At 43.0% G+C, this 11,726-nt stretch overlaps 1 protein-coding gene across 3 annotated transcripts in view; it reads right to left on the reverse strand.

Moving 5' to 3' along the window:
• SPRYD7 (SPRY domain containing 7) overlaps positions 1-11,427 on the reverse strand; it is a 354,235-nt gene extending 342,808 nt beyond the window's left edge. For all 3 annotated transcript variants that reach the window (XR_013813876.1, XM_079779131.1, XM_079779130.1), the window contains exons 1-2: positions 11,294-11,427; positions 3,575-3,691 (exon numbers count right to left, since the gene is read on the reverse strand). Coding sequence is in view for 2 of the 3 variants with exons in the window: in XM_079779131.1 (XP_079635257.1) it covers positions 3,575-3,691; positions 11,294-11,399 (223 nt within the window). In the remaining variant the exon portion in view is untranslated. The remainder of the gene's footprint in view (positions 1-3,574; positions 3,692-11,293) is intronic.
• Positions 11,428-11,726: the final 299 nt, after the last annotated feature.

Raw genomic sequence — 11,726 nt, forward strand, 5'->3', positions numbered from 1 at the left:
CATACACTGAAGAAAATCAGTATTTAAAACTAATTAGAAAACAATCTCCAGAGGAATGTTTTATATCATTCAAGCCAGTCGCATAAGAATAGGATTGATTGCCCTAACCGGTTTGGCTCAGTGGATAGAGCGTCGGCCTGTGGACTGAAGGGTCCCGGGTTCGATTCCGGTCAAGGGCATGTACCTTGGTTGCGGGCACATCCCCAGCAGGGGGTGTGCAGGAGGCGGCTGATCGATGTTTCTCTCTCATCGATGTTTCTAACTCTCTATCCCTCTCCCTTCCTCTCTGTAAAAAATCAATAAAATATATATATTTTTTAAAAAAGAATAGGATTGATTAATTCCATTCTAGTTTTCCTATTCTGTACCTATATTACTCCATGCTGTATTTCACTAGAAGTTTCTTCATAATAAAGCTTTATAAAAAATTTCCCCATGCCCTGGGCGGTAGCTCAGTTGGTTACAGTGCCATCCCAATGTGCCAAAGTTGCAGATTAGATCCCTGGTCAGGGCACAGACAGAAATCAACCAATGAATGCATAAATAAGTGGGACAACAAATCAAGTTTCTCTCTCTCTTTTAAAAATAAATAAAATAATTCCCCCATATTCAATACTGCCACAACTTAACTGATTATTAACTATTAAAATATTCATGTAAAATTGTTATACAACTCAAGAAACTCTACACATTTTTTTTAAAAAGCATAGACTTTAGACTTCTATCGGAATTCTAAATCTGCTGATTGCTTCAGATAATACTGAATCAGGGTATCTTAATAGGAGTTAAGAGAAAAACTCAGAATCGTAAGATTGATTTTATCCTAAAATAAATAGTAAGAGTCTATACCTTATATGCTTGACCAAATGAAATGGTGCACCTAGCTGCAAATTAATAATTAATTATCCTATATAATAAAAGAGAAACATGTAAATTGACCATACCTCCGTGGCGCCCACCAGCCAATCAGGAGTGATAGTATGCAAATTAACCCAACAAAGATGGCATGTTAATTTGTATACACAGGCGCTGGGTGGAGAGCAGAGCGGGAGACCCGGTGGCCTGGGGGGACGTGGCTCCCTCAGTCGCTCCCCCCAAGCCACCGGGTGGAGAGCAGAGCGGGAGAGCCAGCGGAGAGTGGAGCGGCTTGGGGAACCTGGCTCCCCAAGCCGCCAGAGGGAGAGCAGAGAGGGAGAGCTGGCGGCTTGGAGGACTTGGCAGAGCAGGAGGCCGTGGGATGGAGACAGAGCAGGAAGGGAAAACCAAGAGCGCAGGGAGCACCAGGAATTCTGGGAATAGTAGTTCTGGTGGCAGCCCCAGGACCGGAAGTGGAAGCCCAGAGTGCGGGGAGCACCAGGAATGCTGAGAATTGTAGTTCTGGTGGCAGACGCGTTGAAGGATCTCCTAGACACTAGAGCAAAGTGAGCCTGGAGCAAGTTACTACTGTGGTGGGGGATGGAGGGAAAGCAAAGGTGAGAGACATAAGTAAAGTCAGAGTGTCTAGGAAAAATGAAAGGGAAGATATCCTAAAACTTCCAGGAAATTTCCACCAATGAAGCAAAGAAAAAAATGCCTCTATTATTCTGTGAGCATCAAACCAAACTGGGATGGGGTCTCAGACAATTCGCTCATATGATTGCAGACAGACAGAAACTCCTGGATTGGAGAGGGCTCCCCTGAGGGCTCCCAGATTGGAGAGGGTGCAGGTCGGGCTGAGGGACCCACCCCCCGTGCACGAATCTTCGTGCACCGAGCCCCTAGTATTAATAACTAGAGGCCCGGTGCACGAAATTCAGGCCAGCCTGCACCCTCTCCAATCTGGGACCCCTCAAGGGATGTCCTACTGCCCGTTTAGGCCCGATCCTGGTGGGATTGGGCCTAAACGGGCAGTCGGACATCCCTCTCACAATCCAGGACTGCTGGCTCCCAACTGCTCGCCTGCCTGCCTTCCTGATTGCCCCTAACCGCTTCTGCCTGCCAGCCTGATCACCCCCTAACCACTCCCCTGCCAACCTGATTGATGCCTAACTGCTCCCCTGCCAGCGTGTTTGCCCCTAACTGCCCTCCCGTTCAGGCCTGGTCACCCCTAACTGCCCTCCCCTGCAGGCCTGGGTCCCACCCAACTGCCCTTCCCTGCAGGCCTGGTCACCCCCAACTTCTCTCCTCTGCCAGCCTGGTCACCCCTAACTGCCATCCCCTGTGGGCTTGATTGCCCCCAACTGTCCTCCCTTGCAGGCCTGGTCCCTCCCAACTGCCCTCCCCTGATGGCCATCTTGTGGTAGCCATCTTGTGTCCACATGGGGGCAGGATCTTTGACCACATGGGGGCAGCCATCTTGTGTGTTGGAGTGATGGTCAATCTGCATATTACTCTTTTATTAGATAGGATAGAGGCCTGGTGCATGGGTGGGGGCCAGCTGGTTTGCCCTGAAGGGTATCCTGGATCAGGGTGGGGGTTCCCTTGGGGTGTGGGGCGGCCTGGGTGAAGGGCCTGTGGTGGTTTTCAGGCCGGCCACGCCCCCTGGTGGCCCAAGCAGAGGCCCTGGTATCTGGGATTTATTTATCTTCTACAATTGAAATTTTGTAGCCTGGAGAGGAGCCAAGCCTCCTGCTTGCTCTGTGGTGGCAGCCATTTCTGTTGGGATTTACTTACCTTCTATAATTGAAACTTTGTAGCCTGGAGCGGAGGCCTAGGCCAGCCAGGGCTGCAGAAGCTTTGCTTCCTCCATTGCCAGGGGCAACCCTTGCCTCCAGCTCTTCCAGCTCCGTAGCTGCCGCCATTTCTGTTTGGATTTGTTTACTTTCTATAATTGAAACTTTGTAGCATTGAGTGGAGGCCTAGGCCCGCAAGGGCAGGCGGAAAGCTTGGCTTCCTCTGTTGCCGGGGAAACCCAAGCCTCCCTCCTGCTCTCTGTGGCCACAGCCATCTTGGTTGGGTTTATTTGCATATTTGCTCCTGATTGGCTGGTGGGCGTGGCTTGTGGGTGTAGTGGAGTTAGGGTCAATTTGCATATTACTCTTTTATTAGATAAGATAATGCTAGTGCCTCACAATGATCTAGTATGTCCTGTTGTTAAAACACTTACATGGCCCAGACTGTGTAGCTCAGTGGTTGAGCATTAACCCAGGAACCAAGAGGCCACTGGTTCGATTCCCTGTCAGGGCACATGCCCAGGTTGTGGGCTCAGTCCCCTGTGGGGGGCATGCAGGAGGCAGTCAATCAATGATGTTTCTCTTTCATCGATGTTTCTATCTCTCTATCACTCTCCCTTCCTCTCTCTCTAAAAAAAGAAATCAATAAAAAAAATATTAAAAAAAAACACTTTCTAGCTCACGTGAAGAAGGAAAGGAAGGGCAGCTCCATTAATCCCACTTTATAGAGGTGAAGACTAAATCTAATTAAACTAAATTAACTAATTAAACCAGAATCACACAAAGAAGAGGTGGAAGAAAATGTCTTCTAAGTAAGAGTTCAGAGCTTTTTTACTACCTCATTAATCTTTTTCATATATTGAAAATTACTCCTAATATTTAGAACAATTAGGACTATACTAGTAAAGTACCATTATACCAACCTGTGGACTGGATTTTGAATTCAAAGTAGCTTTTGTTTTGATGTAAAGGTGCACTGGCTAAACAACCTCCTGTTCCACATATTCTTCTTCCATTTTTTACAATAACAACATCTGTTCCTAAACAAAAAATGCAGACAATGTGTAAAGTTTTGTATTTTCTTATCCAACAATCAAGGTTAATTTCTGTTTCACTTTTAGCTCTTGGGCAACAACAAAAAAGTACACTATATGTACTTTAACGTACAGAAATAATGATAAATACTTAAATATTTAATTCACTATTTTTTTCCTGAGAGAACATTTATATTTAATATTCATTTGTAGCTACAAATCTTGTTTAATTAGGCAGTTCCAAACCCTGAATTATGCTGATATTTAAAATACTTTAAAAATAAAAAAAACTTTCTTTAATATTTAGCCAATAAATCAATTTGATTTCTTAAATCTCTTAATTTAAATAAAAGCATAAACACTTAGAAACTGGTAAATTGGTATAATTTTCAATTCAATTCAGATGAATTAAAACAATCTACTAAAAGCTGGCTGAATATCTACTAAGTACAAAGTACTATGCTAGTGCATTAGTCAAGGAAGAACTGAAGAGTACATGGAATATGGAAAGAAACATACATCTTTGTTCTTGAAATAGGTAACACTGAAAAATGCTAACTTTAGGATTTTAAAAATGTTTATAAGATAGCTACTATAAATGATAAAGGTTTTAATATCATTAAAAGCACTTTATTTTCATGGAAATTTTTAGTTTAGCTCAAATAACATTTGATAGATGAGACTGTGAGAAAAAAAACTGTAGTGTGACCTCAATACCAATTCTTTTCCAAATTTCAATTAAGGATGCATATAAGAGAACATGAAGAGACTTAATTTAATTCTAATATGTAAGAAATATACTATAGCACTGAGGCATGTGACTCCCAAGATCTGTGACCAGTAGTAAGTGTAAAAGCCAAGAAGATCTGGCTATTGGAATTATATAGGACTCCTTCTAAGGGGGTTAAATAAAACTAGGGCATAGTAACGAAAGGTATTAGCAGGGAGGCAATTATTACATTAACTCACTATTGAATTCATGTTTAAACAAAAATTATTTGAGATAAATACATAATAGAAATGCAAAATTTTCAACCACAATCACAATTCTAAATTTTCAGACTTTATCACAGACAAAGTGTAAAAAAGGTAAAACTAAGACCCTATTATATGATTATTAAAAATTCACTAGCATCCATTTGTTTCTCATTATAAATGTTAAACTCCAAATTTTGAGTAACTTTATAAATAATTTACATCTGGCTGCAAAATATACCTCCAGCAATTTAAACTGAGGAGCACCCAGGACCCAGCTCCTTCTTGATGTAAAGACCACGTAGTGCTTGGCATCTAGCAGATGCTCAGCGAATACCTAAAAATGAATGAATAAATATGCTCTGCTAAGCACTTTGCGGTGGACATGTAGCATCTGTTTTCCGTTTCCCTACAGCCTTCCCTCTGGAGATCAAAACAGTTCCAAGGAAGCTGACTCAATCTCTGGCTTCAGGGTTACAGCTTTGACCTAGGTTAAGTCAATCAATGCATTCCATATTTCTTGGCCACAGTGATTAAGTGAAAAATGGTTATATGAACTAAGCCACTAAAATCAAAGAGTCTCAGGACTTCTACAGAAAACAAAGAGATAAAGACACTCTCTCATTCTTGCTGGCCCTAAATGAGGAAGCCCAGGGAGCTGCTGCAAGTTATCCCGGCAGCTGGCCTCCAGCAGAGGAGAAAAGAAACCCAGTCCTCGGCAGCAGTCTTTCCTCAAGCTCGTGCTGCCTTTGTACTTTTTTCAGTTAAATGTACCAATAAATTTCCTTCATTGTTTAAACAATTCTGAGTTATAATTTTTACTACTTGTAACTAAAAGCATTTTAAGTAAAACACATTTCAAAAAATTATGTGAATGAATGGCATTTTTTCTTAACCGGCAATGCTCTGTGGTTCCCATACATACTAAAATCCTCTAATGTCAAGCTCCTATAGTAGATAACTTACTGTCTTGGATATCATCCTAAGGTGCTAAGTTAATAGAAATATCAGGAGACCCTCAATACAATATAGTCTACTGTCAGAACCACAGAACTAACTCTGAACATGGTATTATTCTCTAACTTTAACCTTTTGCACTCGGATGTCGAGTGTGACTCGACACGGTTAGCATTAGAATAAAGGAATCGAGAAAAAAGCAAGCGAGTGCAAAGGGTTAATATCATTTATCTCCAAGGCATTCTGCTAGGTACTAAGATATTTTGTATAAAAAGATAAGTATATTCAAGGAACACGCTGGAGTGATGTGAATAATTTGGGAATTTAGATGTATTCCATTTCTTTTAGTACAAAGATACCCTATATTTGGATCTATGTAATTTGTACAATTTTATTAATTAGAAAGTCAAGGCCAATTTGAATACAGTCAGAGCACATCATAATATATAAAAACCCAGGGTCCGTAACATCCAAAACGACCAAAGGCTCGACCGACTGGAAGTCAGTGCTGGGTTGCCGTGGCGACCCAGCACTGATGGTCCACCACTGCGGGCACTGCGACCAGCACTGACTGCCGAGGGGGCTGCAGTTCAGACCTGAAGAGACTTTTTGTTGTGGCTGTTGTTTTTATTATTGTTTTGTTTCTTTTCATGTTGTTTTTGGTTAGGTCTGGTTTTGTCTTTTTGTTGTTGTTTTAGCACCTGTATAACAGTTGGCATGGTGTGGTTGGGTTGAGACTTACAGTCAACAAGCCTGAGGGCTGAGCCCACCAACAAACACAACAATCAAGACCCAAATTCCACAGGACAGCCCACATAACCCATACAAGGGTCATTCCTAGAGCACCCAGCTCAGAAGATCAAAGAGAATACACCACTGGGTTCCACAAGAAGACCACCCCACCAAGACAGGGAGACACAGCACTCTTATCAGATACACAGACAACACACACAAAGAAATGGCAAAAACAGCCGAAACCGGTTTGGCTCAGTGGATAGAGCGTCGGCCTGCGGACTGAAGGGTCCCAGGTTCGATTCCGGTCAAGGGCATGTACCTTGGTTGCGGGCACATCCCCAGTAGGGGGTGTGCAAGAGGCAGCTGATCGATGTTTCTCTCTCATCGATGTTTCTAACTATCTCTCTCTCTTCCTCTCTGTAAAAAATCAATAAAATATATTAAAAAAAAAAAAGAAATGGCAAAAATGGGGAAACAAAGAAATAGGTCCCAAATAAAAGAACAGGAGGAATCGCCATAAAAACAGCTAAGTAAAACAGAGGCAAGCACTCAATTAGAGCAGCAAAAAGAAAAATTACTTAAAACGCATGAGGACAATGTAAGGGAACTGTGGGACAACATGAAACTGAGCAACATCTGTATCATAAGGGTATCAGAGGGAAACGTAAGCAAGCATGGGATAGAGAACCTATTTGAAGAAATATTGATAGAAAACCTCCTTAACCTGGCAAAGATAAAAGTTATACAAGTTCAGGAAGCACAGAGCATCCCAATCAAAATGAACACAAAGAGAACCACAGCAAAACACATCATAATTAAAATAGCAAACATTAATGACAAAGAAAGAATTTTAAGGGCAGCAAGAGAGAGATAGTCAGTTACATAAAAAACAGTTCCCATTAGACTGTCGGCTGATTTCTCAACAAAAACACTACAGACCAGAAGGAAATGGCATGAATACTTCAAAGTAATGAAAAGCAAGGATCTGAAACCAAGACTACTCTATCCAGCAAGGCTATCATTCAAATTGAAGGGGAAATCAGGAACTTCCCAGACAATAAAAGGCTAAAGGAGTTTATTACCATCACACTAGCACATCAAGAAATGCTAACAGGACTGTTGGGAGAAGAAGAAATAGAGAGAAACAGAGGAACATAGGCATAAAGAATAAAAATGGTAATAAATAAGTACCTATCAAGAATAACCTTAAATATAAATGGATTAAATGCTCCAATCGAAAGACATAAGGTAGCTGAATGGATACGAAAAAATGACCCATATATATGTTGTCTACAAGAGCCCACCTCAGAACAAAAGACTAGCACAGGATGAAAGTGAAGGAATGGGAACAAAAATTCCATACAAATAGAAACAAACAAAAAAGCTGGGGTAGCAATACTCATATCTAACAAAATAAACTTTAAAATAAAGGTTATAGCAAGAGACAAAGAAGGTCACTACATAATTACTACATAATAAAGGGATTGATCCAACAAGAGAATATAAACCTGGTAAACATATATGCACCCAATTTAGGAGCACCTAAATATATAAAATAAACTTCTGGAGAACTTTGAAGGGAGATATCGACAGCAATACCACTGCAACAAAAAAACTTATCCAGGGAGGTAAAATAAAAAGCCTGTACTCAGAAAACTACAAGATGTTGAAAGAAGAGATAGAGGAAATACAAACAAGTGGAAGTATATACTGTGTTCATGTATTGGAAGAATTAACATCATTAAAATGTTCACACTACCCAAAGCAATCTATAGATTCAATGCAATCCCTATTAAAATATCAAAGGCATATTTCACAGATCTAGAACAAATACTCCAAAAATTTTCAGCAAAATCTCAGACATGTCACATAACAGAATTTTCAATGATACATTATCTAGAACAGGCGTCCTCAAACTACGGCCCGCGGGCCACATGCGGGTGTTTTGCCGTTTTGTTTTTTTCCTTCAAAATAAGATATGTGCAGTGTGCAAAGGAATTTGTTCATAGTTTTTTTTAAACTATAGTCCGGCCCTCCACCAGTCTGAGGGACAGTGAACTGGCCCCCTGTTTAAAAAGTTTGAGGACCCCTGATCTAGGAGAACAAGAGAAATAAAGGGAAAAAATAAAAAATGGGACTACTCAAACTGAAAAGCTTCTGCACAGCAAAAGAAACCAACATTAAAATGAAAAGGAAACCCACTGTATATAAGAACATATTTGCCAAGGATACATCTGATAAGAGGTTAATTTCCAAAGTAAATAAAATACTCATACAACTCAACAAAAGGAAGCAAACAATCCAATTAAAACATGGGCAGAGGACCTGAATAGACACTTCTCCAAAGAGGACATACAAATGGTCTTAATAAAGAGACTTATTAAAAATGCTCAACATCACTAATCATCAGAGAGATACAAATTAAAGTGACAATGAGATATCACCTCACACCTGTCAGAATGGCTACCATCAATAAATCAACAAACAACAAGTGCTGGTGAGGATACAGAGAAAAAGCAACCCTAGCACACTGCTGGTGGGAATGCAGACTGGTGCAGCCCCTATGGGAAACTGGAGTTTCCTTAAAAAATTAAAAATGGAACTGCCATTTGACCCAGTAATCCAACTTCTAGGAATATATCATTAGAATCCCAAAACACCAATCAGAACGAATATATGCACCCCTATGTTCATGGCAGCGTTATTTACAATACTAAGATCTGGAAACAGCCCAAGTGTCCATCAATAGATGAGTGAATAAAAAAGCTGTGGGACACTTACTCAATGGAATACTATGCAGCTGTAAAAAAGAAGGATCTATTACCCTTAAGACAGCACGGAGGGACCTGGAGATTATTATGCTAAGCGGAAAAAAACCAGTCAGAGAAAGAGAAGTATAACATGATCTCACTCATATGTGGAATGTAATGAACAAAATAAACTGACGAATAAAATAGAAGCATGGAAACATGGAACAGACTGACGAACCTCAGAGGAAAGGGGGAAGGAGGGAAGAGGTTAACCAAAGAACTGTGTGCACATGGACACAGACAATAGGGTGGTGAAGGCCTGGGGCAGGTTGGGAACTGGGTGGAGGGGGGCAATAGGGGGATAACAGGAGGACATCTGTAATATTCTCAACAATAAAGATTTTTAAAAGAGAGTATGTTTTACGAAACATGGGACATTTTCAAATATATGGCATCTTTTTCAAAGTAGCTACCTTAGATACCTTGGAAGACAGTTCTTACTAAAAAGTCAATTCACAATTAATGCAAAAGATCTGGCAAAAAAAAATGCAAACATTTACAAAAACTATGCCACAGAAAATTCCAATAGAGGAACTCAAAATGTTGAAATGCGATATCACCAAAATAAGTGACAACTTTGAAAGAGAAAACATTCATTTGGATGTGAAAAGTAGACTATTTTGTTAAAGAAAAAATAAAAAAGCAATCACCTTCTTTAGGTTATCTAATACAACCTTTCACATACCCAAATACTGGAATACCCATACTTGCTTAGCGTGCTTCTCATATTTTCAATGGAAGATGAATTTATGCTTGAAATGTACTCTTAACACAACATGCCTTTCCTCTCTTTCATGTTAATTCAGTTCCTAAAACCCAAGGTCTTCTGTGATTGAAGAATGTGAACTTAATGGAAGAAAGGTTTTCTCCATGCAGGTAGAAAATTCGGAGATGACATTATTCTACTGAAACTGCTGGGCAGATGTTGAAAAGGTTAGTGGAATGAGTACAACTGACCAGCTCTTCATCGAGAAGAGACCAGAGAAAAGGAATGCTCCAAAGAGCAAACTGCAGTAAATCAGGAATTTGGCAGTAGATAAAAAGGACTAAAGCTGATTGATCCTAAGTTCCAAGAACTACATATGGTTATCCTTTACTGTGTGCCCACCACCTAAGAATTGCCTTTGTTATTTCGATGCAATGTCCTGTAGCCCATGAGAGATGTGGGGAAAATCGAAAGTGCATAAGCACATTTAGAATACAATAATACACAAAAAAGACAGTACTCTGAAATAATTACAGTGGGAAATATCTGCTTCTAGAACCCAACTCCAGAAGCATGGAACTATGTGGGGAAAGTCTAAGAACAGAAATAATGTGGTGATAGAGGCTACAGTAGGGAGAGGAAGGCTATTAGATAAGAAGTTATATGCCCATTTGAAATTGGGAGGAAAAAAACAGAGATGCAAAGGAGCAAAGTGCTATTTTATTTTGCAATAGCCTGACCTGTTGGGAACAGGACCTGTTGGGAACAGGCCAGTCTGGTAAAATTACACCACCTTTCATCGTGACTAAGAAGGAGTAAGGTAAATGAGAGGTTCTAGCTGAAATGGCAGAGTGTGTGATCTGAGATGCGACTTCAGGCTCCGGCAACTTGCCTCGTTTTGACTTTAGAAGACGAAAGGAAAATCACTTCCAAGAAATCAAGCTTCACCCTATAACTGACGGGCTGAAGGGAAAACTGGCTGTCCGGGCAGACGGACGGGGTTAAGCCCAGAGCGCTCTGCAAACGCCCAGGTTTGGATGGGCGCTCGGCAGCAGGGCACCTAGGGGCACCGCCCCGCTCTCCGCGCCCCTCGCCAGCGGACCTCCGGAGAGCCTCGGAGGGCAGCTCCACGGAGGTTCCCGGGGAAATCCGGTGAAAATGGGTAGGGCCACGCACCCACCTCCCGCTGACAGGAGCTGCGTAGCCTTGAACTCGGAGCCAGGCCGAGGTGGAGCCAGCAGGCGTCCGGAGGAGGTCCGCGGCACCAAACGCGGTCGGGGCGACGCCGCTGGGGGAGGAGCGGGGGCGGCGCCCGGCGGGGCTGGGCCGAAGGTGGTCCTCCGGAGCCCGCACGCCCCGGCCGGACCTGTCAGCGGCGCCCGACCCCGAGTGGGCCGTTGGGTCTGGCGAAGGGAGGGTCCTTACCCATGTGCTGCGTGTCCAACTGCACGGCCGGCATCTCCTTCAGAGGAATGTGCCCCGTTCCGCCGTCTCTGCAGCACCGCAGGCAGCAGAACACCGAGGCGGCCATCACGCAGGGACCACGGACTCGTCCGCGGCCTCTCGCTCCCAGACCGCGGCGACCCCGCCCTCACCCCTCCTCTCCACCTGGCCCGCCCGAGCGCCGGGGGTGTCTGTGTGGAGCGCGGAGGCCCGGACAGCGACGCCCCAGGCTGGGAGGGCGCAGCGCAGGATGAGGTGAAGGCCTGCCGCCCGAGGCGGAAGAGCCAGGGAATGCGGGCGGGGCGGGGCGGGGCGGGGCTAGGCTAGTGTCTGGGCGGGGCGAGCCGGGGAGGGCGGGGCGAGCCGGGGAGGGCGGGGCGGGGAGGGGCTAGGCTAGTGTCTGGGCGGGGCGAGC

This window comes from Cnephaeus nilssonii (assembly GCF_951640355.1).
Source record: "Cnephaeus nilssonii genome assembly, chromosome: 8".
NCBI classification, from domain to species: Eukaryota; Metazoa; Chordata; class Mammalia; order Chiroptera; family Vespertilionidae; genus Cnephaeus; species Cnephaeus nilssonii.